The following is a 26,097-nucleotide window of genomic DNA, read 5'->3' as shown; positions in this document are numbered from 1 at the left end:
TTTGTCGCGTCGGCTGTCCAAACCATCTAAAATGAGTTTGGCGAGATCTTTGTTGCCCGACAGTTCTAATTTTTTTGTTTGGGGATTGACGTACACGGCGACAGCCATGCACGTCGTAGCCTTCACGGATATATGGCGCCAATTAGCTAATAACTTTGAGGTGCGTGTGCAATTTCAAACCGTTTCAAATCGGTGCGCTGCTTTGCAAAACTTGTCTTTCAGCATCAACTGAGAAATCTCTTTCGACATATCGAGCCGCGGTTTCAGTCACTGGATGCCGGTAGAGCGCCCTTGCGTCTCCTTGCGCGTTGTTTACGCCGTTCTGCGCCTGTTAAGTGTTTGCTCGGCATGCCTCCCAAACGTCGCCAGACCACCGGTAAGCTTGCCACTGAATCCAGATAGTGCAGTAGCAACCCCGCAACCACTTGCAGCTGCAAAAGACCAAGAGAACGCCGCAAAGAAGACGACACTCCGATCCGACGTCACCTGGGAATGGCAGAACGAAGACGGGGATTGGAAAGCGTTCACTTCTGCCCACGCCAACCAATTAGCGGGCGAATTCGAGAAAGGAGCCGAATCGACGACTCTTTCGCTCTCGCGAACGCAAAAGTACGAAGTCAATTTCAAGCAAATGCATCAGGCAAATAAATCGACCGGATGGAAAAGAAGCGTTCGCTGCAAGACGTCTAAATCGAGCTGGTGTAAGAGAAAGCAAAAACCAGAATGATAAATTCTGATTTTGATTTTTTAGCTGATGATTGGGAATGGGAAGATGAATCTGGCACTTGGAACTCCTATTCAGCAAGCCTCGGACGTCTCTTCGAAGCGGCAAGCGTCTCCGGATTGCAGAGCGTCCAATTCACGGCAGCTGGACGCCAATACCTCTTCCACCCCAAGCTGATGGAACAGGAAAACATCGAGACGGGAGTAAAGAGAAACGTGAGGAAACACGACCCGGAAAAATTCAAAGGCAAGTTCAAATGCATTGATACTATAATTATAGCTGTACTGTATTACTAAGGGTGGGAATGGCTTGATGAAAACGGCCAGTGGAATTTATACGCCCCGTCTCTTTGTCGTCAATTGGATGCCGCCTTCGCTTCTGATAGCAAATCAGATGTCGCTATAGAAGCAGCTGGTCGATCGTACACCGTGCATTTGGCTACGATGGAACAGGAAAATGATTCCACTGGAGTCAAGAGAAAAATTCGAAAAGCGGGTGTCAGTGGAAGTCAGCCTGCAGTGGTGAAGAAACCAGCCAAAAAAGAAGAGGATGAGTCTACTCCAGTTGCTGCTGCTGCTGCAACTCAAGTGAAGAAGGTTGAATTTCAAGGGAAAGCTCCAATCGACTCGGAATTTCCTAAAGGAAAAAAGGTAGGGGAAAGAGTTTGGGTGCTTCTGCGTATGCTGAATTTGTTGTCTCAGGTCCACGTTTATTTTGATAGCTCTGACGTTTGGGATGCAATGCTGAATCAGGTAATACTATTTTGCATGATTTTCATCACTAATTTTCTCTTAGACGAACGTGAAGAATAACAATAATAAATTTTACGTGCTTCAGCTTCTGGAGGATGACAAAACTAAGCGAGAATATCAAGTGTGGTTCAGATGGGGACGCGGTAAAGCAATCATCATTTCCAATATTAATTAAATCTATAACCAGTCACTTTAGTTGGATACAAGGGTCAAAGTAGCTTGATTAACTGCGGTGCGGATTTGGATCAGGCGAAAACGACGTTTAAGAAAAAGTGACGTCATAGTCATATATAGGTTTTAGTAATTAATATATCATGTAGATTCCTGGAGAAGACGAAAAACAACTGGGAAGATCGTGGCCGATTCGTAAAAGTACCAGGCAAGTATGATCTAGTGGAAATCGACTACGAGGCCGAGGCAAGAATACCTTATTAGTCTTGATAATAGCTTAGTCTTACTGTAGGAAGAGACGGAGAAAGCTGTGGCTGAAGATGAGCCTGATTCTGCTGCTCCTGCTGCTGTTGAGATCCCAAAATCAAAACTAGACAAACGAGTCCAGGTTTGAATTATTATTGTTCATACGCTACATTTATCTATGTTTTGTTTCTCAGGAGTTAATTGAGCTTATTTGCGATATTCAAGCTATGGAAGAAGTTGTGCGAGAAATGAAATATGACGTCATAAAAGCTCCATTAGGTAAGCAGCACGAAAATCTTCTCATTCTACCAACTAAATAGGATTTTTCTTCAGGCAAACTGACCAAGGGTCAAATCAAAGCTGGATTTTCCGCCTTGAAAAAAATTGAATCTCTCATCATATCTCATAAGCTTGGCGATGAATTGAGAGAGGCGTGCGACGAATTCTATACTCGCATACCGCACGCATTTGGGTAAGAAGGAGGAGGAGGAAGAGAGGAGAGAGTCCACTTCATAGTCGGTCTTTTTATCTAGCATGAACCGCCCTCCTCTTATCAAAAGCAGGGATATGGTGAAAGCAAAGGCGTCTCTGTTGGAGGTAGGCCACTAATTGAACCTAATACATATACAATTATTGATTTTTAGACACTTGGTGATATTGAAATTGCCGTGAAAATGCTACAAACAACCGGTAGCAAGGCGGAGAATCCCATCGATAGTCATTACGCAGCTCTGGACTGCGATTTGGTTCCAGTCGAAAGCACCACCGACGAATACGCTGTATGTTTACTATTTGAGTCTCTTTGTTGACTCTATTTTGTTTTCCACGGTCAGATGATTGTCAAGGCAATCAAATCAACGCACGGGAGAACCCACTCGTCATACGCTTTAGATGTAATGGAGATTTTTGAAGCGAAGAAGGAAGATGAGTGGACTCAATTCAAAGACGTTGGAAACAAGTAAGAAAATCAATATTCGTAGTGTAGTTTGTAAAATTGATTTTTAAAGATTTCTCTTGTGGCACGGTTCTCGCATTACGAATTGGGTTGGAATTCTCAGTCAAGGCCTGAGAATTGCCCCACCGGAAGCGCCAAGCACAGGATATATGGTAGAAAGAAAAGAATTGACGATTCCGACGTGTAAGACTCGTGATTTTGATTTAGTTTGGAAAAGGTGTTTACTTCGCCGACATTTGCTCGAAAAGTGCTAACTATTGCTACACATCAAGGAGTCAGAACGTCGGATTTCTTTTACTCTGCGAGGTATGTGAGTAAAGTTTGAATTTTTGAGCTGGAGTCGTGTCTTTCAGGTGTCTCTGGGCACGTCAAACGATCTCCTCTCCGCTGACTCCCATGCCGATCGTCTGCCGAAGGGTAAACACAGTGTAAAAGGGCAGGGACAAATAGCGCCATCGAAAACAGAGGCACTGTAAGTTGGGGCATTTTTCTGACTACTAATATTCAATGACTTGTTTTTTTGTTTGTCTAGCCCTGATGGCTCTTTGCTTCATCTTGGTCCCAGCAGAGACACTGGAGTCCACAATCCCAATGGCTACACCCTCAATTACAATGGTATATCTTATGCAATTGTTTTGACTAAACTTCTAATTTTTTCTCAGAGTTTATCGTTTATGACACCAAGCAGGTTAGCCATGTGTTCTAATGTATTTGTACAGGTTATGGCAAGTCTTTCTGAACAGGTACGAATGAGGTATTTGGTCAAGGTGAAATTCAACTACAAATGACGGTTCTATATTTTTTGTCTCGCATTATGTTCGTTTTTGTTTGTTTGTGAAACTTGAGAAAAATTGGTGCAAGTGTCGCAAAACCCGTACGTTTACTGTTTACAGCCCGGATGCTTTTACTATGAGGAAGAAAGCTGTAAAACGCGTCAACGAAGCAAAGAAACGAGCTCGATCAGGTCTGCGTTCCTAAAGCGAATGTCCATGCTTCTATTGAGCTTCTAGAGCTAAAGGGAGACGACGGATGGTCAAAATGCCAGTTCGCGAAGACGTTCGACCTTTCTACGAGTTCCGTTCGAGACAACGTGCCGCGAATCGACGCAAGCAAAGTAGAAGAGACCGAATTCATTCGAGAATACGAACGACGCGCCGTTCCAGTCGTCATAACAGGCGCAACGGACGCGTGGAAAGCGAGAACCGCGTGGACACCAGAAGTACGTCACAAAAGCTAAATTCAGTCGAAATTCCGGAAGTGGGCGTGTCTCGACTATAGAAATTAGCGAAAAGATTTCGAAATCAGGCGTTCAAGTGCGGCGAAGACGACGACGGCTGTTCGGTTAAATTAAAAATGAAATACTTCGTCGAATATCTGACGTCATGCGAAGACGATAGCCCCCTATACATTTTCGACGGATCATTTGGCGAGGTAAGAAGACCATACACTTCAAAAAAACAGCAAAAAAACAGAAAAAATCAATTTCGTAGCACCGAAAAAAATCTAAATTATTAAGCGATTACTCAATTCCAAAATATTTCCGAGACGATCTATTCAAGTACGTCGGAGAAAGTAGAAGGCCACCATATAGGTAGATAACGTATGCAATGTAAGCCAAAGACGCACTAGAGTTTTCGCACACACGCAGATGGTTCGTTATGGGTCCCGCGCGCTCTGGAACGGGAATTCACGTGGATCCCCTGGGTACAAGCGCGTGGAACAGTCTCGTATTCGGTCACAAGAGGTACCTATAGATAGCTGCATGTATACCACAGTCCGATGGCTTATATAGATGGGTTCTCCTACCGCCTACCACCCCAAAACATATGGTTAAGTGTACGGCAGCCGAAGCGTATCCCCACGAAGATGAGGCTGTCGCTTGGTTCAACTGCGTCTACCCCAGAACCCAGCAGCCCACTTGGCCTCAAGACTATAAACCAGTAGGCGAAAATACACGTGAAACACCGCGTTCGAACCCGGAAACGTTTGCGTAGCTCGAAGTACTCCAGTGTCCCGGTGAAACGGTCTTCGTTCCGGGCGGCTGGTGGCACGTCGTCTTAAATATGGACGTTACGATAGCAGTCACTCAGAATTTCGCCAGTCTAACGAATTTCCCTATTGTTTGGTATAAGACAGTCAAGTGAGATATAGAGAAAAAACCCCAATTTTCACCTATAATATCTCTATAGAGGTCGTCCCAAAATGTCAACGAAATGGTATGCCGTTTTGAAGGCAAGATAGTTCGATTCCTACTCGTTAAAGCGATAAAATGGGCCTATATTATATCAGGAACAGAGGCCAGATTTGGTCGCTATTGCTGATAGCGTTGATTTGAACGAAGACTGCGGTCTACCGTCGTCGTCATCGTCATCTTCATCGTCATCTTCATCGTCCGATTCTTCTGATTCGGACTGCTCGTCGTGCGGGAAGTCGGACGACACTAGAGCGTCGCGAAAACGCAAGAGAAGGTACAGATGTCGAAAAAAATTAGTCAATAATTCAACTGTTTTATTTCATTGCAAGAAAATCGTCTCAAAGTCCTGACTCGCCGCCGACGAATAAATTCAAACCGTAGAAACGTTTCCTTATTAGAGTTCTCTAGTGAAATCAAATGGCTGGAAGTTTCTACGAATTCGTGTCGCCATTTGGGTCTCTTTGTCCTTCGAAACAGCGCACGATTTCCAGTCAATTCGTTCCGGGGCATCAAGGACGTTCCTTGAGGCGAGTACCTCGCGTCCAAACTGGACGGGAAATCGGCCTCGTATGCGGTGAAGAAGACGCTCTCCGTTGTCGAATTCCACGTGAAAAAAGGGCACGTTTGGAGTGATAAACTAAAGGTATGGTCATTTGGTTGGGAGGGAGGGAGGGAGGGAGGGAGGGAGGGAGGGAGGGAGGGAGGGAGGGGGGCTCACGTCTTTGAGTTTTCCGTCGCGTGGTACTTCTATGAAGTCTATGCCCTGTTCCATGCCTTGTGCCTTGAAGATTTCCCTTAGTTCGTCAGATTGGAGCCCCGTTATTGGAACAGCCTATTAATTAATTGAATATTTTTAATGATATTTCCCTCTATGAGTTTTACCTGAAATTGTAAGTGCGGTGAATGGAAATTGCGTTCGAATATTACCAGAGTTTGTCGCTTGCTCTGGTAATATTGGCGAAGGGCTCGTTTGAACGTGCGAAATGTTAAGAAAAATCTATTAAGGGGGGAGTGCGCAAATAGGAAAAATTGAAAAAGATATTTCTCGGCTTCATCAGAGACCTCCTATAGCACGACTATTAATTTAAAAAATAGAAAAATTCGCGAGTTTGCGTACCTGTGGCACCTCTAAACTCGACCTATAGTGACCAATAGGAAGTATAAGCGTGTGCTCTGATACGAGACCCCCTTTAGGCAATGCCAAGTAGCACTAAGAACCCGTTGTATCCAAACTTATCATACGTGAACGTTCCCTCCTTACGTTTTCGCCTACACTGACGATTAAGTGGCGTTCGACTTCGGGACTGCCTAAGCAAAACCAACAGGGACCCTGTGGAACTAAAGCGCAAAGTATTAGGCTCTCGGTACGGGGAACGCTAACAAGTACCAGGCGGTTTGTGTTGCTTAGAACGGGGCCCTGTTGAACGCCAGTAAAAAACGCTTCTAAACATAAGCCACGATTATCGAACCTTGACTTTCGTGTGGACCACTTCGTTTGCGACTTTCAGCGCTACTGCTTGTATCAAAGAAGTAGCTCTGGGGCTGCTCCCTCTAGAGATAACCCCATCGTTTTATTCATAAGTAGAGTTAAGGTGTAACGAACTCTCGAGTGCTGTTTCTCGTCTGTATTCGGTCCGTATGGGCATTCGGTTGCGTTCTGAGGTTGCGCGATTAAAGCGTCTCTCTTCATCGCGGTCATGGGAACGATATTGAAAGCGTAGAGGTACTGGGACGAGATATACACTAAGCTAAATCCCCACAACGCTTTTTATGTATACCCTCTCCTTTTTATCGCCGTTATCCGCGTTCGCTAGTGCAATAAATCGACTAACGTGTGTCTGAGATTCTTGGAGGACCTTGTGATTCCTTCTCAGAACGTCTTAGTCATTGAAAATTTCGCTAATTAGATATAAAAACCTGTATGGAGATCGCTCGTAGAACATTCCTAACATAGCAGCGAAGTGATAACGCGGCTTCAACGCTTTTGCTAGTTGAGCAAGGGGGGAAGATCCAACAGTCATTTCCCCAAATTTTTCCTAGAGGAAACACCGTATGTCTAACAATCGAGAGGGGGTATTATAAAATTAACGGGTTTGGCTGTGAATTTGAACACGCCACTGGGCCATTCCGAGCTAATAAAGAGATCGACTCCCGCGAAGTCTCTACCCACTGTTCGCGAGAGTAAATGATCAATATCGTCCCTATGAAAGTACACCTAAAAATTCTCAAAATTTAATGTGTATATATAAGGATGGGAAGTCTAACAGGGTCTTCTCTTTCCGATTTTGGGTACGTTTCCTCGTTGTAGAGTCCGCTCAAGTAGGCTATTTGAAGTCCGCCGGATAGAGTGAAAAATCCTCTTCGACCTGAAAATTTTATATAGTCGAATGATTTGAATTTGTTTCTTGCCTAGGTAGGTTAGATTGGTGCATAGTTCTTTGCCGTTTTCGACGTCTTCGCCGTAGAAAGCGACTTGTTCAGCCGATACGGGACCCAGGATGTAGGTAGGAAGGGGCACTAGTAGGTTGCTATGATACGACTACACGGAAAAAATGGTTCTGTTCATTTGCGGACCTTCTGCGCTGCCGTCTTTGTATTGGGACCATTTCGCTTCTTCGAACGAGCTTCCGAAGAAGTTTCCAATGCAGAGAAGCATCTAGATGGCAGTGGTAAATGAAGAAATTCAGAGTTATGCGTTTCTACTTCGAACTGCCCGCTTTTCTTCAGGATCGTCCGAACGCGACCGAAAAGGAGATCGAAACGACCGTTCACATCACCTGCAACCAATCTAAAGCACAAGTGCCATACAAAAACCAAACTTCTCTGTAGAGAACGTACACTTTTAGCGGAGCCGCCATGTTAGGCCGGGATTCCAACACGTGACGTAAGTTTACGTCACGAAAGATGGCCTCGCAAGCCGCCGATAGTCAGCGAAACAGCAGCGATCGAAAGATAACCGACGAAGAGCGAGCCCGGATACGCGACGTGATGGCCAGGGCAGCGGTAAGCCTAAGTCACAAGAACCCAAGAATAAAACACGTTCTCAATCCGCCAGGAAGTCGAAATGCAAGAAAAACGTCGTCTCGAGTGAGCGAAAGGAACGCAATCGCTTCGTATCGTAGTAAATTTGCACGCTAGTCGCCTAAAGCAGCCAATCGAAGGCCAATTGAACAAATGGACGAATCCGCTGAAGGGATGGCAGCCAAGATGGTTCTACCTCGATCCAACGGCCAGCGTTCTTTACTACTACGTCGTAAGGGCTCGAAAAGGTTTTTTTGACGCGTGCACAATCGATTTTCGTCTCAAAGTCCGAAGACAAGAAGAAGGGGCCACCAAGAGGATCCATTTACCTTGAGGTGAGATAAAATAACCGGAAGACGTAGGGAAGTACTTTAGTTATTCGTAATAGCGATGGAATATTTATTGAGTAATCTCTGTCGTTGCTAGGGAGCCGTTGTTTCGCCTTCGGACGACGATTCTCAAACGTTTGGCATACATCCCACCAATGGGGATACCTTTAAGCTGAGAGGTAGCCTTTGCACGTGGTAATCTCAGCTTAGATATATCTCATCCTTTCCGTAGCCGTAAACGCTAAGGAAAGACAAAGCTGGGTGACAAAACTCAGACAAGTGATTGAGAATCTCAAGCCAAATCATAAAGTGATATATTATGAAATTTTTCAAATATGTCTATGAAGAATTTTATTTTTCAAAGGGCGCTAATACGACTCCAGCCCAGCAAGACGCCGCTCTTCCTCGACCGCGAAAAACGACAATAAAAGACCGGCTAATGTCAATAGGGAAAACGTCATCGCGCTCCGATCCAACCGTAGGAAGAAAAATGACGGTGCTAAGATAAATATTCGTATATAGTCGACTGGGAATACTTATTAGGGAGAGTCTGGGCGTCGTAGTGGCGGTGTAGGGGTACGCGATTCTACGTCGCCTTTAGTTGGGGTTGGGGACGTTCTTGAGCTGACTGAATCGCACCACGAGTCGCTGCTACATCAGTTGGAATTAATAGGAAAGAAGGACGCTGCTCTCGATCCGTATTCTGATCCAGTACATAGTTTAATGTATATTCTAAGAAGTGCGTTGAGTTGGGCGTTCGCGTTAGGATATTTTGCTGATGAAAGCGACGTCAGAAATCGCTCTCAGCACTTTGCACTCGTGCTTTAAACTCCTAGCAGTTCAAGCCAAACAAACAGCGTCTGTTGATGAAATTGACCACGTATGTATCGTTATCTTGGCTCAAAACGAAGATCATTCTATTTATCTTTAGACTAGTGCTGTCAAGTCTTTAATTCCAGGTAAAATTCCCACGTAATTTCTTCATTTTTTAGACTTTTTTGAGTAGGAAGTAAGATAGAGTGGATACCTGCCTCAGCCACAGAATCTTCCCCTGCATCCATCAACGAAACAACGTAAATATACCAAAATTTCACGTAGATTTTAATACAATCGAGGGGGGGATTAGATCCACGCAGAACAGTGATGATACTGAGGAGAAGAGCGCACTCGAAGTCGACAGTCTATACGAAGGCACTCCTAGTCAATTAGACATAGAAGGCGATAAGAAAAAAAAGAGCGTTGTACTTCAATTGCTCTCCCAACTCAAGCTAGGCGTTGATATGACTCGAGTAGGGCTCCCCTTGTGATGCTTAGAGCTAGAGTTTAGCGCGAGGATTTCGTAGGTCTCTTCTCCCGTGTTTATCTTGGAGAGACGATCGCTTTTGGAAATGGTTGCCGATTTTCTCTCGCGTCCCGATGTGTTCCGAGGGTAATATCACGAGTAGCGAATTCCCTTGCGCTTTGGAGAGCCTTCCTAGGCTAACTGATGGTGCTACGTCAGAAGAAAGGATGATTAGAGTGACTAAATACTTTCTGACGTCGTTTTCATCAGGAAAAATTGTACTTCCAACCCTTACGCTCGATTTTTCATGACTTTATTCTCTGCTAGAACTCCGGGGGACGAAAACCGTATAACCCTATCCTAGGCGAATTTTTTGAATGTATGTGGGATAGTCCCGATGGGGCGGTGACGTTCACAGCAGAGCAAGTGTCGCACAATCCGCCCAGTAAGCAATTTGCATTGATTCTTCGCGCAGAGACATTCGCTATTCATGTACTATAGTCTCTGCACTTTATTCCAAATGTCCGTCCAAACGCACTCAACTAAACGGACACTTGTGGACAAAGCCAAAGTTTCTTGGCATGGCAGTGGGCGTAGAACTAGATGGAGAGGGTACTTTGAGTAGTCTACGTGCAGATCAGTCTTTTTTGAGGCTCCTTTAGTGTGTATTTCATTGCTGGAACACGATGAGGACTATATCTTTACTCTGCCGACTATATATGTTAGGTAGGAAGACGGTTAGAAGTGTTTATTGCATTCTAGAACGCGTTTCTTGTCGTGCAGGTCTATTTTGACTCTCCCATGGGTTGAATTAGGTGGACTTTGTAAAATTGTATGCAAAAAGTCAGGCTATCAGACTACAGTTGAATTTCAGACGAAGGTTTATATAGTAAAGAGTGTTTTTAAGTACAAAGCTTCTTCCTTGTAGCCTTCATATGGGGGAACGGCGAACGCAGTCTCAGGAGAGATACGATATTCGACGTCAGAGTCTCCCCTATGCAGGATTTCGGGTCTGTGGAGCGACGAATTGACGATAGCCTTTGAAGATGACAGGGTAAGAGTGAAAGAAACAGGCGTTAGAAGGCATTTTATGAAAAAAAATCCAAAAGTCTTATACAAAGTTGTTGCCTAATAGGAGCCAATTGTATTCAATGCTTCTGCCACTGATAGTGGTAGAGAAAATAAAATTGTGAGACCTATCAGTGTACAGGGAGACTATGAATCTAGGAGGTAAACATTCATCTGCCTTTGTGGTAGTGTCTGTGGAGAGGTTTTGTCTTTTCTGAAGGCTTTGGCGTCGAGTAACGCTCGCGTTGAAGCGAGGCGACTTTGCAAAGGCCGAACAAGCCAAAGAAGAAGTCCTCTATTACCTGTATATATTTTTTTCTATTAAAATTGGATTTGTGCTTCAGCTGGAGGAGCGACAGAGGCAGGATGAAAAATCTCGCGTCGAAAACGTCATAGAATACAAGCCAAAGGTACCTCAATATCATTCTACTGTTTATTAATTAATTAATCATATCAGCTGTTTCATAAAAATGGAGCTGGATGGCTTTTCAATGAATCCCTCTCAGTCGATAATCAGAAAAACGACTAAGGTCTGTACAGTCGATTTGTACTTGTTTTTTTTGCGAAATTATCTCACTGCCAATAATAATAGTAATGGTCATCACGTGTACTTGACGTCAAGCGCCTTGCGCATGAGCACAAGTATTGTTCACGGGATTCCCTTTTTTCGCCGACGCCGATGGCCGAGCTCAATGAAACAGGTACTCAAACGACCTCGATAGCACTTCAAACGCACGCGATTGCAAAACCGGCACGAAAAATCCGTCGCGGATCGACTTCGCTGGCATTTTGCTATTTCCGTCACCAAAATCGCGCCTGTTTTTGTCTAGAATACATTCGTAGCGGCGGCGACGTCGACGAAAGCCTCGTAAGCGCTCCATATCTCTGTATTCGGCTCGTCGAGCTGCTATTTTGACTCCGATTGTTCTCCCACAGCTCGAAATGTGCGATTTTCGACCCGAAGTCAAGCGACGACGCGTTATCGAAGACTTCGGCACGTTCTGCAGTCTCGTATTGGCCTGGGAAAAGCGCGAGCAGGTAAGCCGCCCCCTTCGCCTCATTCCTATCCCCCCGGTCATCATTTTTGTCGCGAGTCGTCGCTATTTTGCGCTTTCGTACGAGCGATCGTCGCCCCACTACGTTTTCGCGTGCGTTCGAGCCTTTTTAGCGGTCGTGTCGCAAGAGTCACAAAAAGGGGGCGTGCCCACTTGTTATTTACTACGCGCGCTAGCGTCGTGATTTTCTCTCAGATGAAAAGTCCGACGGAATCGTTAGAGAGTCCGAGCGACGCGACGGACGAGCAGAAACTCGTTTTGGACACGCCTTCTCCGTCGTCAAGATCGAGTTTAGGGGTTCAAATGGCGACGAAAGAGCAAAACGATCAGAACGTTGATTACAACTCAGGTACTAATTAAAAATGAATTTTTCATTGAATAATTTATGCGATTTCAGATGATGAAAGTTGGAATTTAGTCACGTGTTTCTGCGGAAAACCATTTGCAGGTAAATAATATAAGGTGTATGTATCTCAATGTCTATATACGGGTAATGTTTTCTAAAGGACGTCCCATGATTGAATGCGGAAAGTGTCAGACGTGGATTCACTTAACGTGCGCACGCATTCGTCAAAGCAACGTTCCCGAAACATTCATCTGTCAAATTTGTCGTCAAAAATCTCCGTCCTCCGTCCTCCCAATGCCCGCGGAAAAATCGTTGAACGGAACGCGAGGGAAAAAACGAAGAGTATACAAGGCAAAATCGTCTAATTTCTAAAGAAAATATAAGTTTAAATGATACAGATAATAGTGTACATGGTAAAATCGTATTAGTTGGGGAATTTTGGCTGGAGGCGGGCTGCTGTACTATTGGTATCCGTGTGTTTTTTTTTCTCGGCAAAAACCTCATAGGAATCATACACAGTAATGTACTCTACTCGAAAAACGAAATCTTTTCCATTGTTTTTCTGCGCGTGCGCCGTAGCCGGATCTCCAAGTTCTCCCGAAATCTCGACATGTTGAGCCAGAATCTCAACCCTCTCGAACTGAAACTAGCCGAAAAGCTGACAATACTCAACGATCGCGCCGTCGGCGTCCTGACGCGAACGTCGAACATCAAAAAGGCGAGAAAATCGCCCGATTCTCATTCGCCCGGAAGTAGAACGCTCGAATTGCTCACAGATCTGCAGCGAGCCGCGCAATCGACCGTCGTTTCTCACCGACAAGCAACTCGAACCGGCAATCAAGGCGATCGGGCGCCGATTTCCCGTCGTCGAAACGCGCGGACCGGGAATGCCCGCCGTGCAGACGCTGCGCGCCGAAATCGTGCAGGGACTGCGCGGCTACTACTACACATTCCAAGACATACTCGAATTCAAGGTAAGTCGACGAACAAAAGCCGTTTATGAAAGCGAAGGGCGACGAGGGGCGTGGCTAATGCTATCTGCCTATTTTTGGTTACTGGCTCTTACACCTATACCTAAAATCAATAAATATTGTATAGATTATATATAGTCTGTCTTCTTTTTTGTTTTAGGAACATGCTATTGATTTATTCAATGTTGTTTCGTCGGCGCAAGTCTCTTTTGATTTGGTCTGCGTTTTATATTTTTCTGACGCCTAAAAATTTTTTTTATGTGTTTTTCTTGCTAGGCTCTGAATTTCGACTTGACGCATCTTTTCTTGGACTTGGTTGTGAACTACGCGTCTCTCATGATAATTCTGTCGCGAATTGACGATCGAAAATCGCTCATGGGGCTTTATAATCACGCGTACGAAATACAGAATGGATCGGGGTGAGGACAAAACATTCACGTGACATAAAACGACCTCATTTTTAAATAAAGCGAGCCATCGTTTCCACGACTTGGCCAAATGGTGATTGATTACGAAAATCCCCTAAAGAAACTCACAGAGGACTTTGCTCCGCATTCCAAGGCAAGTTAATAATAAAATGAAATACTGTAATTAATAACTAGAGCCTTTTTTAGCAAATTGCTGAGGCTCTGATTTCTCTATCTCCTATTTACTTTAGAAGAAATCTATCAGCAGAGCAGGTAAATTGGCTGGTATATAAAGTTTATGTTTTTTATAATTTTTTATTTAGATGAAGCAGACGGGGGGCGACTTTTTTAATTTGAGTCGCCAGCCTCAAAAAATGCTCACTCCTTTCGAGTCCCAAACAGTATTAGTTTTCGAAATTTCTCTAATTCTTTTAATACCTAATGTATTTTATAGATGCCTTGTGAGTATCTGTCTCTTAATGACATGACCAAGTGGATAACAAGTACGCAATAACAGGGTTCTGCCGAGAATTTTTTCAGTGTGGGAATAAGATATAGTACGAGATTTTAAATGGTCTGAGACAATTTTTAAAATCGTCACAGACGATTTTAAAATCTTGTCTTAGACGATTTTTAAAATTATCTTAGACGATTTTCAAAAATTGTCTTCGGTTGGCCAATATCTTTTAATTTCACTGTAGTTTATTACAGGAGAGAAGAGTTGGCTAGCCCCCTGTAACTTCGCTGTAGTTTATTACAGGAGAGACCCGTTGGCTAACCCCCTGTAATTTCGCTGTAGTTTATTACAGGAGAGACCCGTTGTCTAACCCTCTGTAATTTCGCTGTAATTTATTACAGGACAGACCCGTTGGCTAACCCCCTGTAATTTCGCTGTAATTTATTACAGGAGAGACCCGTTGGCTAACCCCCTGTAATTTCGCTGTAATTTATTACAGGATAGACCCGTTGGCTACCCCCTGTAATTTCGCTGTAATTTATTACAGGAAAGACCCGTTGGCTAACCCCCTGTAATTTCGCTGTAATTTATTACAGTAGAGACCCGTTGTCTAACCCCCTGTAATTTCGCTGTAATTTATTACAGTAGAGACCCGTTGGCTAACCCCCTGTAATTTCGCCGTAATTTATTACAGGATAGACCCTTTGGCTACCCCCTGTAATTTCGCTGTAATTTATTACAGGAGAGACCCGTTGGCTAACCCCCTGTAATTTCGCTGTAATTTATTACAGGATAGACCCGTTGGCTACCCCCTGTAATTTCGCTGTAATTTATTACAGTAGAGACCCGTTGGCTCACCCCCTGTAATTTCGCTGTAATTTATTACAGGAGAGACCCGTTGGCTAACCCCCTGTAATTTCGCTGTAATTTATTACAGGATAGACCCTTTGGCTACCCCCTGTAATTTCGCTGTAATTTATTACAGTAGAGACCCGTTGTCTAACCCTCTGTAATTTCGCTGTAATTTATTACAGGACAGACCCGTTGGCTAACCCCCTGTAATTTCGCTGTAATTTATTACAGTAGAGACCCGTTGGCTAACCCCCTGTAATTTCGCTGTAATTTATTACAGGAGAGACCCGTTGGCTAACCCCTGTAATTTCGCTGTAATTTATTACAGTAGAGACCCGTTGGCTAACCCCCTGTAATTTCGCTGTAATTTATTACAGGAGAGACCCGTTGGCTAACCCCTGTAATTTCGCTGTAATTTATTACAGTAGAGACCCGTTGGCTAACCCCCTGTAATTTCGCTGTAATTTATTACAGGATAGACCCGTTGGCTAACCCCCTGTAATTTCGCTGTAATTTATTACAGGATAGACCCTTTGGCTACCCCCTGTAATTTCGCTGTAATTTATTACAGGAGAGACCCGTTGGCTAACCCCTGTAATTTCGCTGTAATTTATTACAGTAGAGACCCGTTGGCTAACCCCCTGTAATTTCGCTGTAATTTATTACAGGACAGACCCGTTGGCTAACCCCCTGTAATTTCGCTGTAATTTATTACAGTAGAGACCCGTTGTCTAACCCTCTGTAATTTCGCTGTAATTTATTACAGGACAGACCCGTTGGCTATCCCCCTGTAATTTCGCTGTAATTTATTACAGGAGAGACCCGTTGGCTAACTCCCTGTAATTTCGCTGTAATTTATTACAGGATAGACCCTTTGGCTACCCCCTAGGGGTAATTTCGCTGTAATTTATTACAGTAGAGACCCGTTGTCTAACCCCCTGTAATTTCGCTGTAATTTATTACAGGAGAGAAGAGTTGGCCAGTCTCTTTAATTTGACTGTAGTTTTTTACAGGAGAGAAGAGTTGGCCAGTCTCTGTAGTTTCACTGTAGTTTATTACAGGAGAGAACAGTTAGCCAGTCTTGGACAATTTGAGATTTGTCTTGGTCATAACGTTTAGTAGTATGGGGCTGCGATAGGCGAGTGAGGGTCGGGGCCGACCCATGCCAACCCATGTGGGCAGAACCCTGGAATAAATTATATATCAACATTTTATTTAATCTGACGTTTTTTAGTTGGATTTCTATTGACTTCCAATCGGCTTTCGTCTCCCGGGGCGATGGACCTGTGGCGAGCGGCAATGACGGATGGCTACGTTGTTCCACTCTTTCGAGACGAAGTCGTGCAAATTCATCACGCTTTTGAAATCGTTATGAAAGGGTAAGACACGAAAACGATTAAATAAATAAATAATCACGTGTTCTGTTAGGAAAAAATTTGGCACAGAGCTTAAAGAGATCCATACCCAAGCCTTAAACTCGTGGTTAGTTATAGTATAGACTAGCTACTTTGTAACACTTCCAAGTCGGTTCTTTAGCGCTTTGATGCATCGAGGAAGACGACAGTATTTGAAGGAAAGCATGGCTGAATTGCATCTGTTGCTTGGCGACCAGCCCGGTCTTCTTGGACCCAAAGTAGAGGAAAAAGTAACGTGAGTATTTTACGTAATTATTTTACTTAGGCCCTAATGGTGTTTATGGCTCTCTCACTGGCTCGAGACGAAGTTCTCTGGCTTGTTCGTCATTTTACTAATGATCCTGTACCAAAACCGAAATCGAAACTGAATCCCGCTGATTTTAAAGACAAGGGATTACCGGAACTTCTGTACTATATGCAGGAATTGAGAGGTAATAAGATAGGTGCAAGAGAGACTTCTTTTGGAGGCTTCTTTCTAGCTTTGGTGAGGAAATACTCTCAGGTCATGCAACGCTATTTTGTTCAGTATTTATCTCGCTTTGATGTGACGTCCTTTCGGGATGCTATTCAGGTGAGAAACCCGGGGTGGGGCTCTCGTTTTTTATTCTACGAGTCTCTGTAGAAAATCAGCATTTGCTCGGATGATGAATCCGAGCTTTTGACGTCATTTGAGCAACGAATGTCGGCTCTCAACGTCAAGCAAGGTAGAAGAGAGACAGCACCACTTCTACCAATAAATTTGAATTTGAATTCAGTTGAGAATGAAGATGAATTTGATCTTAGAGGTTTTCGATTGGATTGGGTTCGATTTCAGGTACAAAAAAGGAAAGAATCTTTGAGAAAATCGTCGAGACTTTTTCTCTAGGCTTACACTTCGACAGCGAAATCGTCACTTGGACTAAAGGATCACACAGACGTCGCCTGTTTGATGAACACCGCCGTTTTTCACAGTAAAATGGTTGATAATTTGGAAGAGGTATAATATACACGCGTACTCGAGTGGGGAAAGAGACGAATTTCCTTATAAGGTTTTGTTTGAAACGTCTGATTTGTCGACACTCTGGTAAGTGGAATCAGTAGCGAATTATTCTTTGGTAAGAAAGAGTCCCATGTCTTAGTTTCTATCCTAAAGTCCTTGATGAGTCGTTTAACTCTTGTATGCAGAATTCACACGACGCTAGGTGACTCTACAGTCGCTTTTTATTCTATAGAGAACTCTGAGATTGCGCTCTTCTTAGATTTTCTATAGCCTTTCCTCTGATTGCCTGTCAGTTTATGGACTGCACTCATCAAATGTGTCCAGAAGAGGTCGAATCAAATCGAAGCAGTTCTATGTAAATGCACGTATGATTTTTTTGCAGCGAATCGCTCAAGGCGAACGCTGTCTCTCCGCTGTTAATCACTTCCTTGACAACATGGCAATACTGACGAAAGAAACACTAGCTGAGATATGTGAAGAGCAAATTAAACTCAACTACCAGGTATTGATACTATGCACTTCTTTAATAGATCTCTTTTTCAATTATTTTTCGAGACTAGAATAGGTAGTTTAGATATCTGATATGTAGATTATTTCCCACTTTTAGTATGGAGGCTTTTTGGGGAAGGCGACTCTAGTTTTATTTTCAATTATTTTTTCGAAACTAAAATATGATATCTGACATGTAGATTTTTTAGTATGGAGGCTTTTTGGGGAAGGTGACTCTCCTTTTATTATAGCTTTTTCAATTATTTTTTCGAGACTAAAATATGTAGTTTAAGTATGGAAGCTTTTGGGGGAAGGTGACTCTACTTTTATTATAGCTTCTGCCGGTGAGAGGCGCTGAATTGATGTTGGAGAGTGTGCAAAAGCGCAAGGAGAAGCACCAGGGAAAGCTCCAGGCGCCGAGAAAGAAACCAGGCGAAGAGAGCGTTCGAAGAACAATTGAAGACGTCACCTCGTACGATAAAATAAACCATTATTCAAGAGCCTTCCCTCTAAGACGATTTATTGAAAAGATTGGACGCGAATTATGCCCTTATGACGTCGCTTTGCATGGCTTTGAATCACGTTCCGGTATTGACGGCCTGGGACCACAAGTTTTCCCCGCGCGAATATCTCGTTTCGCATTTGGAAGATCTTCTTGCAAAGCAAGAAAAAAGCCGGACCGACTTCGCTTAAAAAACATATTAATCTTTAGAAAAGTTACTAATTTGACGAAGACTTCGACGAATCTTCACCTTGGAGACGTCACAAAGCCGTCAACTGTCCTCTGCGGACTCAAGGCAGCGTTTCTATATCTCCTTTTAAGAAAAATTCGATTTCTTTTTCGTAGGCCTTTATGTCCGTTCTGAAAAACATTGAGAATTACGGTGAGTTGACTTGGCGTGAATTCGCCTGGCATCTCATCGGTTTTTTGTAGCAAACGTGGACTTGGTTCGCGTTTTTCACTCGGTTCTTCTTCAGCAAACGCAGCCCGCAGACGCAAACGGTCAACCAACGCTAACATCGATATATAGCCAGTGGTATGGTTCAAGTTTTCCCTAGATCAGCCCCCTAGAGTCTAGATATTTAATTAATAGCTATATTGATTACTTACTACGAGAAGTGATCACTTCGGGAAATATTTGCTATTCGGCGTGGCGCAAATCGTTCGTCAGTCGACACACGTTTCAATTTAAAGCGGAGGAATTTACGGATGTACCAGGTAGAGAAAAAAGGAGTGCACGTAATTAAATAGAGGGGATTTTTTTCTTAGAATTGTGTGCTCTTGTTGAGCTGATTGGTTCATACGGTGTTGGCCATTTGAGCGCTAAAATGCTTGGCCAAGTATCGAGCCAAGTCCAAGAGCTCAAGGTAAAACCGTCGAGAATCGAATTCCGTCTCTAAAATTAATATTTCCTGTAGAAACTTGTCTTGAACAATAAGGAGACTCTTCACAGTCTTCGCTCCAGTTTTGACAAACCGGACGTCTGCGCTGATTTGATTCGACGCCTTCGAAGTAAATCCCCGTCCCATAAAACCGCCAGTCTAAACCGAAACCCCGTAAACGTAGATTCCGATGAAGTCTTAGGCAGAATGACGACCATTGGCTGCATACTCGCATTCAGACGTCTCTTATCTAACGCTCTCCACTCGGTAAAAGCGAGAGAACCTTGTTTCCTATGGGGCCCCCTAGCTTCTTCATCTTAGCGTCTTCAAAAACGAATTCCCTATCTTCTAACGTCCATCGAGGACTTCCAGAAGCATTTTCCTAACGGGCAGGACCGCGCTGTACGTACACACACACAGAGAAACGTTCGTCGAGCCTCGGTTTTTAGATTGTCGACGAAATGGCGACGGCAGCTGGACTCCCTTGCGACATAGATCCAATTCTCTGTCGCACATTAGCTAGACACTGCAGTACGCCAAAGAATCTTTCTTACTCGTCTTCATTATATCTCTCTAGCCAATTCTCAGGAAGATTTCGTCACTTGGTGTCTCTTAATGGTAGGGGAGGGAAAGATTGCGGGGTCTCATCGCTTGGGGACTCGTTTCTTAGGTTTTCATTGGAGTCAGTCTTCCCAATTTGGCTCATCAGCCCCAATGCACCTATAGATACATGCTCGAAGGTTTGCTCTCTCTTGTTGGAGCTAATCTCGCTTTGAAAAATCCAACTCAATAGCCCATGAAAATAATGCTCATACACTCGCTATTGCCATCAACGGTGTCGCTTCGGCTTTGTTCTCTCAGTGCCAGCTCCAGGCGTCGCAGATCAGCGAAAGAATGAAGGAGTTTTTGGCTGTAATTCCTTAGATTGATTATTAGGAAAAGAGCGCATTTTTTCTCTAGATTGCATCGTCTAGTTTGTTGAAATTGGGCATGGAGACGGGAGAAAAAGAAAAGGAAAAGGATCCGAAGAATCGAGAGAGTGTCTATCTCCTCTTAGACTTGGTATAGTCTTCCCAATCAACTCACATGCACGCCAATTCATTCTCCTCGTTTCTAGATCGTTCAGGAGTCTCCTTTTTTGACTGAAGACGTGCTGGAATCCTGTTTTCCGTACGCCCTCCTTCGCGGAGCTTATCACAGCGTCTTCAAGGTAAGAAATTTCACGCGGCCATGCAGCGACTTTACTATAGCGCGAAATCGCTCCCCCCCCCCCCTCTCAAGCGCCACGACGTCGTCAAAAAGAAAATGGTCTCAGAAGAAACGCAGTATTAGACAGGTAACTTTTTTTTTGTGTGTGACCAGACAAGTGATTTAATAATACACTATGTCCTTTTGTAATGCCCCTCGATCGACGTAATGAAAGTGAAACCACTACGTCTTCTTCCTGGAATGCGCGCTAGTCTCTCGCCTCTAAGCTCGCAAAACAATGACCAAACGACTCCAATTGACGCCGTCGACGTGTGTGTCCTCACCGCTGTCGACGTCGAGAACGAGGAGGCGAAACGAGCCTTAGAAAACGTCTGCGGAGAGCCCTTTACCGGTCGAGTTGTTGACTCAAAAGGGAGCCTTCTTCGTGACTGCCTCGTCTTCGAGTGGCAGCCGCACGATACGAGCAAAAAATTGAAATTGGCTCTATTTCAGCAGAGTAGTATGGGCTCCGCCGAAGCGTCTCAACTCGTACACGACGTTAGCATGGTGAAACCGGTACTGATAGCCATGGTCGGCGTTTGTGCCGGCGCTCCGGACAAGGTGGAAGCGGGCGACGTTCTGACTCCGTTTAAATTGCAAGTAGCTTCGGGGAAAGTGAAGAGCGACGGGGAAATTGAGCACGAGCCCGAGCTCGCAATGCTCGGCGATCAAATCAAGAGGATTGTCAGCGGGGCCAAGTCGGCGATGGCAAATGAGTACGAATGGAAGAGATTTATGCCCGATTCGAAGCAGCCCGTTCCACCAAATGACCTGCAGGACGCTATTTTGCGTGCTGTTAGTGCCAAGGGCGATGATGCTAAAGCGACTTCTAGTGAAATATTCCAGTGGCTAGAAGGCGCCGTTGAGGTTCAGAAAGAATGGGTTGAACAGGCTGTTCAACGCATGCTTGAGCTAGGGCACCTCAAGAACGTAGATAAGCGTCGTGGGGAGAACGTAGTTGCGCTGGCAGAAGAGGGGAAGGCGTACTTTGAGAGAGAAGTTTCGGTAGAAGCTCGTAGAATTCGTTTGCCGAAAGTGCACACTGACCCAGTGCTCACCATCAACCAAGTCAATGTTAACATCAAGTTTTCCGCTGTGCGCAAGACTGTTGCTAGTAGGAAGCTGATTGGCGTTGAGATGGAAGGATATTCTTTCCTATTTCATGCCAATGCCGCCCACGAGAAAAACCACGCGGTGTTTATAAAGGCGGCTTCCGATTTTGGAACAGATAGGAGTAAACTGAAGTACTATCAAAGATACTGCGCGTCATCTGCCACGGCATACCTCTGCTACTTGATCAGAAACAATCTTCAGTTATTTGGTGCATGTGGTAAGGTATTTGAGGGGAATACTTTTATGCTTTTACTGACTTTAGTTCCAGAAGAGAAGCCCAATGGTACACCAGCCCATCAACCACCTAAGAAAAAGCGCGGTTGTTTTGTATAATTTTATCTGTATGCTGAAATAACTTTGTATATTTTTAGCTGAAATGTTTCCACATGGCGGCGAAGAGATGGATGTGAAGAAAAAGCGTTACAAAGAATTGCAGCTTGCAGTTGCCAAAGTAGTTCAAATTAAGTGGCGGGAAATAGGCCAGGAGCTACTCTCAGTAGATGAAGTGGTCCAAATAGAGCAAGACTATAAAAGCAATTTCTCCAGGCTGGTTGCGATTATTTACAGTTGGATACGTGGTACAAAAAAGCCTCTGGTCAAAACCCTGCTGGAGGCGTGCACAAGCCATGGCGTTATCAAGGAACGCATTGAAGAAGAATATTCTTTTCGAATGGAAATGGACTGAGCACGGTGACCGAGTTCTTTCTGTGTTCTAGCGCACGATTGCTGTCTTTTGTATCTCAACACGATCGACGTAATGAAAGTGAAACCACTACGTCTGGAATGCGCGCTAGTCTCTCGCCTCTAAGCTCGCCAAGACAATGACCAAACCGACTCCAATTCACAACGTCGACGTGTGTGTCCTCACCGCTGTCGACGTCGAGAACAAGGAGGCGAAACGAGCCTTAGAAAAAGTCTGCGGAGCGCCGCCCTTTTCCGGTCGAGTTGCTGACTCGAAAGGAAGCCTTCTTCGTGACTGCCTCGTCTTCGAATGGCAGCCGCACGATACGAGCAAAAAATTGAAATTGGCTCTATTTCAGCAGAGTAGTATGGGCTCCGCCGAAGCGGCTCTACTCGTACACGACGTTAGCACGTTGAAACCGGTATTGATGGCCATGGTCGGCGTCTGTGCCGGCGCTCCGGACAAGGTGGAAGCAGGCGACGTTCTGACTCCGTATGAAGTGCAAGTAGCTTGGGGGAAAGTGACAGGCGATGGGGAAATTGAGCACGACCCTAAGCTCGCTCCGCTTGGCAATAAAATCAAGAGGATTGTCAGCGGAGCCAAGTCAGCGACGGTAGATGAGTACGAATGGAAGAGATTTATGCCCGATTCGAAGCAGCCCGTGCCACCCAATGACCTGCAGGACGCTATTTTGCGTGCTGTTCGTGCCAAGGGCGATGATGCTAAAGCGACTTCTAGTGAAATATTCCAGTGGCTAGAGGACGCCGATGAGGTTCAAAAAGAATGGGTTGAACAGGCTGTTCAACGTATGATTGAGCTAGGGCACCTCAAGAACGTAGATAAGCGTCGTGGGGAGGACGTAGTTGCGCTGGCAAAAGAGGGGAAGGAGTACTTTCAGAGAGAAGTTCCGGAAAAAGCTCGTAAAATTCGTTTGCCCAAAGTGCACACAGACCCAGTGCTCACCATCAACCAAGTCAATGTTAGCATCAAGTTTTCCGATGTGCGCAAGACTGTCGCTAGTAGGAAGCTGATTGGCGTTGAGATGGAAGGATATTATTTCCTATTTCATGCCGCCCACGAGGAAAACCACGCAGTGTTTATAAAGGCGGCTTCCGATTTTGGAACAGAAAGGAGTAAATTGAAGTACTATCAAAAGTACTGCGCGTCATCTGCCACGGCATACCTCTGCTACTTGATCAGCAACAATCCTCAGTTATTTGGTGGATGCGGTAAGATATTTGAGCGGACCATACTTATACTTATACTGATCTTATTTCTAGAAGAGAAGCCTATTTCTACGCCAGCCTCACAAGCACCCACGGGAAGACACGGTTACTTACAAGCTAGTATGTATATGCTTAAATTATATTTATTATTTCTAGTTGAAAACTTTCCAGCTGGCGACGAAGAGATGAATCTGAAAAAAGAGCGTTACAAACAATTGAAGCTCGCTATCGCTAAAGTAGCTCAAATTAAGTGGAAGGAAATTGGTCAGGAACTACTCTCACAAGATCAAGTGGTTGAAATAGAAAAAATCCAAAGCAACTTCTCCAGGCTGGCTGCGGTCATTGAAACGTGGATACTTGGTACAGACAAGCCTCTGGTCAAAATCCTGCTGGGAGCATGCGAAAATCAAGGCGTTATCAAGAAACGCATTGAAGAAGACTATTCTTCTCGAATGGAGATGATCTGAGGACGATGACTGAGTCTACGTGTGGGCTGGCTGCGTGCTGTTTCCGTGTTCTAGCGCACGGTAATTAATTGTCGCTTCTGTCGTGCAGCTTGACACGTGGCGTGCGCGCATGCCCTGAAGCGATTCCACACAGGAAACGCCTACGTCACACGTCGTATATCGTTTCCTGGTTTTATCATTCCCTCCCCGTTTCTCTTCGCCGTTTCGCCAGCTCATCCGCACCCCATCCCGTTTCTAAATCACCCCGCCAAATCGACCGCGACCACAAACAAAGAAACAGGCGCCTAAACGATGTCGTCGAGCTCACGCTACCCCGCGCTCGACGAACACTACATCCTACGCGAAACAATCGGCTCGGGCGGCTTCGCCAAAGTCAAAGTCGCCGAGCACCGCCTCACGGGCGAACGCGTCGCCATCAAAATCATGGACAAAGCGGGTCTGGGCGACGATTTACCGCGCGCTAAACTCGAAGTCCAAACGCTCAAAGGCCTCCAACACCAGCACATATGCCAACTCTACGAAGTAATCGAAACCGACGAGAAAATCTTCATGGTACTCGAACACGCGCCCGGCGGCGAAGTCTTCGACTACATCGTCGCGCGCGATCGACTGAAAGAAGAAGAAGCGCGCCAATTCTTTCGTCAAATTCTCTCCGCGGTCGGATACATACACGAAAAGGGCTACGCCCATCGCGACCTGAAGCCCGAGAATCTCCTCCTCGACGCTAACAATCAAATCAAATTAATCGATTTCGGACTCGTCGCGCATCCGGGTCACATTAACGATTTCCTGCACACGTGCTGCGGATCGCCGGCGTACGCGGCACCGGAACTCATCACGGGGAACCCGTATCTCGGCACGGAAGCCGACGTGTGGAGTCTCGGCGTTCTGCTCTACGCGCTCCTATGCGGATTCCTTCCCTTCGACGACGACAATACGGCGTATCTCTATCGATTGATACAGAAGGGAAAATACGACGTGCCTCAATGGCTTTCCAAGGGAAGCGTCGAAATCCTCGGGCAAATGTTGCAGACGAATCCGCGCTATCGTATCACCGTTCCCGATCTTCTCAAACATCCTTGGGTGTGTAAATCATACGGGGTCCCCGTCTCCTACACTACGCGTATGAGTCTCGATCGTATCGATGCGGACGTGATTGCGATTATAGCGAAGCGCTATGGACAGTCGCGCGAGCTCATGACCGAGCTCATATCCCAGTGGAAATTCGATCACACCACGGCGACGTATTTTCTATTGGCTAAGCAGAAACGCGACGGGAAAACGCCGCAATTGAAAATGTTGCTTTCGGCGTCTCCCGCTCTACGACGTCACGGCGTTCGACCGTCGAGTCTCATCGGATCGTCCGACGCTTATTTCAGCATCGAATCGCTTCCGGATATCGTCATCGATCACGATTTGACGCCGACGACGCCGGGGCCCCTTTCCGCGCCCGTCGCCTCCAAGAGCATACATCGACTCAAAATCGAAGCCGGAGCCCCCGTTCAACGCTCGCATTCCGTCGATTTCGATTCCGCCTTTGGCGAAAGCGAATTATCATCGATTCCCATTGGTGGGGGTTTGTGCTCTCCAACGCCTTCGGCGAAATCGCAAACGCTTCCGCCGCTCACTCGCGACGCGCGTGCCGTTTCCATCGACACGCGTCTAGATAGGCTCGCCCAGTCGCCTCGTAGCGGTCATCGTTCCAGTTTATTGAGTAAGATTAAATCGGTTTTTAAGCCGGGTAGCGGCGGCGCGGCGCGTCCGCGTAAGCTCAAGGGGCTCTATGACGTTTCCTCGACGTCGACGCGTCCGCCTATGGAGGTCCTTGGGGAGCTGGAGCGCGTGATTGAATTGAAGGGGATCGTTTATCGAACGAAGGGGTATTTGATTCGTTGCAAGACCGTGCATCCCGTGACGCGGCGCGTCGAGTTGGCTTTCGATTTGGAGGTGTGCGTTTTGCCGAAAATGGATTTGATTGGGGTGAAGAGGAAGCGGGTCAAGGGCGATACGTGGGCTTATAAAAGGGTTTGCGAGGAGTTGCTGTCGCTTGCGCAGCTCTGAGTTTTCCAAGTACTGTGTCTACATTATTTTTAGCTCTTTTTTTAATGTTTTTCTGATGTGTTTCGTACTAGGGTTCCTTCTCAGTTCTGACCTATTGTTCGTTGTGAGTTTGCTCACTAAGGACTTTGCCTCTCACTTTCACTGTACTTTTTTTACACTTTTAGTGCAATGTAAGAAACTTTTGTTTGTTTTTGATTTTTTCTG

At 45.2% G+C, this 26,097-nt stretch overlaps 8 protein-coding genes across 11 annotated transcripts; 7 read left to right on the top strand and 1 right to left on the bottom strand.

Moving 5' to 3' along the window:
• Window positions 1-331: 331 nt before the first annotated feature.
• LOC136198425 (poly [ADP-ribose] polymerase 2-like) lies at window positions 332-3,721 on the top strand. The gene is made up of 20 exons (XM_065988362.1): window positions 332-376; window positions 432-701; window positions 752-970; window positions 1,022-1,374; window positions 1,426-1,476; window positions 1,520-1,619; window positions 1,673-1,748; window positions 1,797-1,893; window positions 1,940-2,035; window positions 2,088-2,172; window positions 2,227-2,365; window positions 2,427-2,490; window positions 2,538-2,672; window positions 2,727-2,851; window positions 2,901-3,000; window positions 3,056-3,154; window positions 3,202-3,320; window positions 3,381-3,463; window positions 3,511-3,536; window positions 3,592-3,721. Exons 1-20 carry the CDS (start codon window positions 349-351, stop codon window positions 3,634-3,636), a joined length of 2,310 nt encoding a protein of 769 aa, XP_065844434.1. The 5' UTR covers window positions 332-348; the 3' UTR covers window positions 3,637-3,721.
• A 23-nt stretch (window positions 3,722-3,744) lies between these two features.
• Window positions 3,745-5,685, top strand: LOC136198431 (bifunctional arginine demethylase and lysyl-hydroxylase JMJD6-like). The gene is made up of 10 exons (XM_065988371.1): window positions 3,745-3,812; window positions 3,859-4,067; window positions 4,127-4,279; window positions 4,339-4,439; window positions 4,497-4,592; window positions 4,641-4,788; window positions 4,843-4,988; window positions 5,038-5,080; window positions 5,138-5,316; window positions 5,372-5,685. Exons 1-10 carry the CDS (start codon window positions 3,758-3,760, stop codon window positions 5,421-5,423), a joined length of 1,182 nt encoding a protein of 393 aa, XP_065844443.1. The 5' UTR covers window positions 3,745-3,757; the 3' UTR covers window positions 5,424-5,685.
• On the bottom strand, window positions 5,340-7,912 carry LOC136198429 (CWF19-like protein 1). The gene is made up of 17 exons (XM_065988366.1): window positions 7,881-7,912; window positions 7,746-7,830; window positions 7,617-7,698; window positions 7,452-7,559; window positions 7,308-7,408; window positions 7,132-7,257; window positions 6,960-7,078; window positions 6,821-6,908; window positions 6,646-6,768; window positions 6,512-6,593; window positions 6,430-6,459; window positions 6,304-6,380; window positions 6,160-6,252; window positions 6,085-6,107; window positions 5,925-6,018; window positions 5,761-5,874; window positions 5,340-5,679 (listed from the first exon to the last, which is right to left on the bottom strand). Exons 1-17 carry the CDS (start codon window positions 7,898-7,900, stop codon window positions 5,437-5,439), a joined length of 1,608 nt encoding a protein of 535 aa, XP_065844438.1. The 5' UTR covers window positions 7,901-7,912; the 3' UTR covers window positions 5,340-5,436.
• On the top strand, window positions 7,580-11,346 carry LOC136198426 (oxysterol-binding protein-related protein 11-like). Its single transcript, XM_065988363.1, has 25 exons — window positions 7,580-7,711; window positions 7,770-7,841; window positions 7,889-8,045; window positions 8,098-8,129; window positions 8,181-8,295; window positions 8,351-8,398; window positions 8,490-8,571; window positions 8,625-8,701; window positions 8,757-8,888; window positions 8,936-9,103; window positions 9,159-9,272; window positions 9,324-9,351; window positions 9,399-9,465; window positions 9,519-9,681; window positions 9,736-9,821; window positions 9,871-9,952; window positions 10,002-10,119; window positions 10,176-10,286; window positions 10,337-10,400; window positions 10,458-10,554; window positions 10,603-10,728; window positions 10,810-10,904; window positions 10,963-11,032; window positions 11,087-11,152; window positions 11,200-11,346. Exons 3-25 carry the CDS (start codon window positions 7,947-7,949, stop codon window positions 11,269-11,271), a joined length of 2,112 nt encoding a protein of 703 aa, XP_065844435.1. The 5' UTR covers window positions 7,580-7,711; window positions 7,770-7,841; window positions 7,889-7,946; the 3' UTR covers window positions 11,272-11,346.
• A 20-nt stretch (window positions 11,347-11,366) lies between these two features.
• LOC136198432 (PHD finger protein 13-like) lies at window positions 11,367-12,689 on the top strand. The gene is made up of 6 exons (XM_065988372.1): window positions 11,367-11,443; window positions 11,573-11,610; window positions 11,679-11,780; window positions 11,993-12,146; window positions 12,195-12,245; window positions 12,304-12,689. Exons 1-6 carry the CDS (start codon window positions 11,422-11,424, stop codon window positions 12,513-12,515), a joined length of 579 nt encoding a protein of 192 aa, XP_065844444.1. The 5' UTR covers window positions 11,367-11,421; the 3' UTR covers window positions 12,516-12,689.
• Window positions 12,690-12,723: 34 nt separating this feature from the next.
• Window positions 12,724-20,530, top strand: LOC136198423 (nck-associated protein 1 homolog). The gene is made up of 37 exons (XM_065988360.1): window positions 12,724-12,861; window positions 12,920-13,117; window positions 13,275-13,331; window positions 13,391-13,533; window positions 13,585-13,675; window positions 13,729-13,794; window positions 13,845-13,922; window positions 13,976-14,024; window positions 16,065-16,209; window positions 16,259-16,312; window positions 16,367-16,463; window positions 16,511-16,676; window positions 16,725-16,816; window positions 16,868-16,949; window positions 17,001-17,059; window positions 17,111-17,221; window positions 17,274-17,308; window positions 17,364-17,426; window positions 17,484-17,553; window positions 17,607-17,726; window positions 18,049-18,185; window positions 18,244-18,375; window positions 18,426-18,510; window positions 18,561-18,597; window positions 18,648-18,750; window positions 18,808-18,932; window positions 18,984-19,081; window positions 19,133-19,226; window positions 19,281-19,363; window positions 19,418-19,498; window positions 19,546-19,627; window positions 19,674-19,714; window positions 19,767-19,836; window positions 19,890-20,008; window positions 20,057-20,158; window positions 20,214-20,306; window positions 20,378-20,530. The coding sequence occupies exons 1-37, from the start codon at window positions 12,754-12,756 to the stop codon at window positions 20,426-20,428; spliced, it is 3,417 nt and encodes a 1,138-aa protein (XP_065844432.1). The 5' UTR covers window positions 12,724-12,753; the 3' UTR covers window positions 20,429-20,530.
• On the top strand, window positions 20,513-23,925 carry LOC136198430 (uncharacterized). 4 transcript variants are annotated; one of them, XM_065988370.1, is made up of 4 exons: window positions 20,582-21,674; window positions 21,726-23,368; window positions 23,420-23,470; window positions 23,537-23,925. In XM_065988370.1, exons 2-4 carry the CDS (start codon window positions 22,279-22,281, stop codon window positions 23,830-23,832), a joined length of 1,437 nt encoding a protein of 478 aa, XP_065844442.1. In that variant the 5' UTR covers window positions 20,582-21,674; window positions 21,726-22,278; the 3' UTR covers window positions 23,833-23,925. The 4 variants fall into 4 exon arrangements, with proteins under 4 accessions (XP_065844439.1, XP_065844442.1, XP_065844441.1 ...); XM_065988369.1 differs by having other exon boundaries at window positions 23,522-23,925; XM_065988368.1 differs by having other exon boundaries at window positions 23,420-23,485; window positions 23,522-23,925.
• A 48-nt stretch (window positions 23,926-23,973) lies between these two features.
• On the top strand, window positions 23,974-26,088 carry LOC136198427 (maternal embryonic leucine zipper kinase-like). Its single transcript, XM_065988364.1, has one exon. It carries the CDS (start codon window positions 24,124-24,126, stop codon window positions 25,891-25,893), a length of 1,770 nt encoding a protein of 589 aa, XP_065844436.1. The 5' UTR covers window positions 23,974-24,123; the 3' UTR covers window positions 25,894-26,088.
• The last annotated feature ends 9 nt before the right edge of the window (window positions 26,089-26,097 follow it).

Source organism: Oscarella lobularis, chromosome 19 (genome assembly GCF_947507565.1).
Source record: "Oscarella lobularis chromosome 19, ooOscLobu1.1, whole genome shotgun sequence".
Classification (NCBI taxonomy): Eukaryota; Metazoa; Porifera; class Homoscleromorpha; order Homosclerophorida; family Oscarellidae; genus Oscarella; species Oscarella lobularis.
Note: the sequence above shows the minus strand (reverse complement) of the source record. Positions and strands in the feature narration are given on the sequence as shown.

What these genes read in the sequence shown, in the direction of transcription:
- LOC136198425 (XM_065988362.1), top strand. Translation starts at nt 349, where the DNA reads ATGCCTCCCAAACGTCGCCAGACCACCG. An exon ending in AATTTCCTAAAGGAAAAAAG is followed by an intron (nt 1,375 to 1,425) that starts GTAGGGGAAAGA and finishes TTGTTGTCTCAG; the next exon opens with GTCCACGTTTATTTTGATAG. An exon ending in GCACCACCGACGAATACGCT is followed by an intron (nt 2,673 to 2,726) that starts GTATGTTTACTA and finishes TTCCACGGTCAG; the next exon opens with ATGATTGTCAAGGCAATCAA.
- LOC136198431 (XM_065988371.1), top strand. Translation starts at nt 3,758, where the DNA reads ATGAGGAAGAAAGCTGTAAAACGCGTCAACGAAGCAAAGAAACGAGCT. An exon ending in GAACCGCGTGGACACCAGAA is followed by an intron (nt 4,068 to 4,126) that starts GTACGTCACAAA and finishes TCTCGACTATAG; the next exon opens with AAATTAGCGAAAAGATTTCG. An exon ending in GTTTGGTATAAGACAGTCAA is followed by an intron (nt 4,989 to 5,037) that starts GTGAGATATAGA and finishes ATATCTCTATAG; the next exon opens with AGGTCGTCCCAAAATGTCAA.
- LOC136198429 (XM_065988366.1), bottom strand. Translation starts at nt 7,900, where the DNA reads ATGGCGGCTCCGCTAAAAGT. An exon ending in ACGGCGATAAAAAGGAGAGG is followed by an intron (nt 6,769 to 6,820) that starts GTATACATAAAA and finishes ATCTCGTCCCAG; the next exon opens with TACCTCTACGCTTTCAATAT. An exon ending in TAAGCAACACAAACCGCCTG is followed by an intron (nt 6,381 to 6,429) that starts GTACTTGTTAGC and finishes TTTGCGCTTTAG; the next exon opens with TTCCACAGGGTCCCTGTTGG.
- LOC136198426 (XM_065988363.1), top strand. Translation starts at nt 7,947, where the DNA reads ATGGCCTCGCAAGCCGCCGATAGTCAGCGAAACAGCAGCGATCGAAAG. An exon ending in GCGTTCTTTACTACTACGTC is followed by an intron (nt 8,296 to 8,350) that starts GTAAGGGCTCGA and finishes TTCGTCTCAAAG; the next exon opens with TCCGAAGACAAGAAGAAGGG. An exon ending in AGTGTCGCACAATCCGCCCA is followed by an intron (nt 10,120 to 10,175) that starts GTAAGCAATTTG and finishes CATGTACTATAG; the next exon opens with TCTCTGCACTTTATTCCAAA.
- LOC136198432 (XM_065988372.1), top strand. Translation starts at nt 11,422, where the DNA reads ATGGCCGAGCTCAATGAAACAG. An exon ending in GGCCGAGCTCAATGAAACAG is followed by an intron (nt 11,444 to 11,572) that starts GTACTCAAACGA and finishes GTTTTTGTCTAG; the next exon opens with AATACATTCGTAGCGGCGGC. An exon ending in GAACGTTGATTACAACTCAG is followed by an intron (nt 12,147 to 12,194) that starts GTACTAATTAAA and finishes ATGCGATTTCAG; the next exon opens with ATGATGAAAGTTGGAATTTA.
- LOC136198423 (XM_065988360.1), top strand. Translation starts at nt 12,754, where the DNA reads ATGTTGAGCCAGAATCTCAACCCTCTCGAACTGAAACTAGCCGAAAAG. An exon ending in CCGGTCTTCTTGGACCCAAA is followed by an intron (nt 16,464 to 16,510) that starts GTAGAGGAAAAA and finishes TATTTTACTTAG; the next exon opens with GCCCTAATGGTGTTTATGGC. An exon ending in CAGAATTCACACGACGCTAG is followed by an intron (nt 17,427 to 17,483) that starts GTGACTCTACAG and finishes CGCTCTTCTTAG; the next exon opens with ATTTTCTATAGCCTTTCCTC.
- LOC136198430 (XM_065988367.1), top strand. Translation starts at nt 20,513, where the DNA reads ATGAAAGTGAAACCACTACGTCTTCTTCCTGGAATGCGCGCTAGTCTC. An exon ending in TCAGTTATTTGGTGCATGTG is followed by an intron (nt 21,675 to 21,725) that starts GTAAGGTATTTG and finishes CTTTAGTTCCAG; the next exon opens with AAGAGAAGCCCAATGGTACA. An exon ending in ACCACCTAAGAAAAAGCGCG is followed by an intron (nt 21,777 to 21,828) that starts GTTGTTTTGTAT and finishes GTATATTTTTAG; the next exon opens with CTGAAATGTTTCCACATGGC.
- LOC136198427 (XM_065988364.1), top strand. Translation starts at nt 24,124, where the DNA reads ATGTCGTCGAGCTCACGCTACCCCGCGCTCGACGAACACTACATCCTA.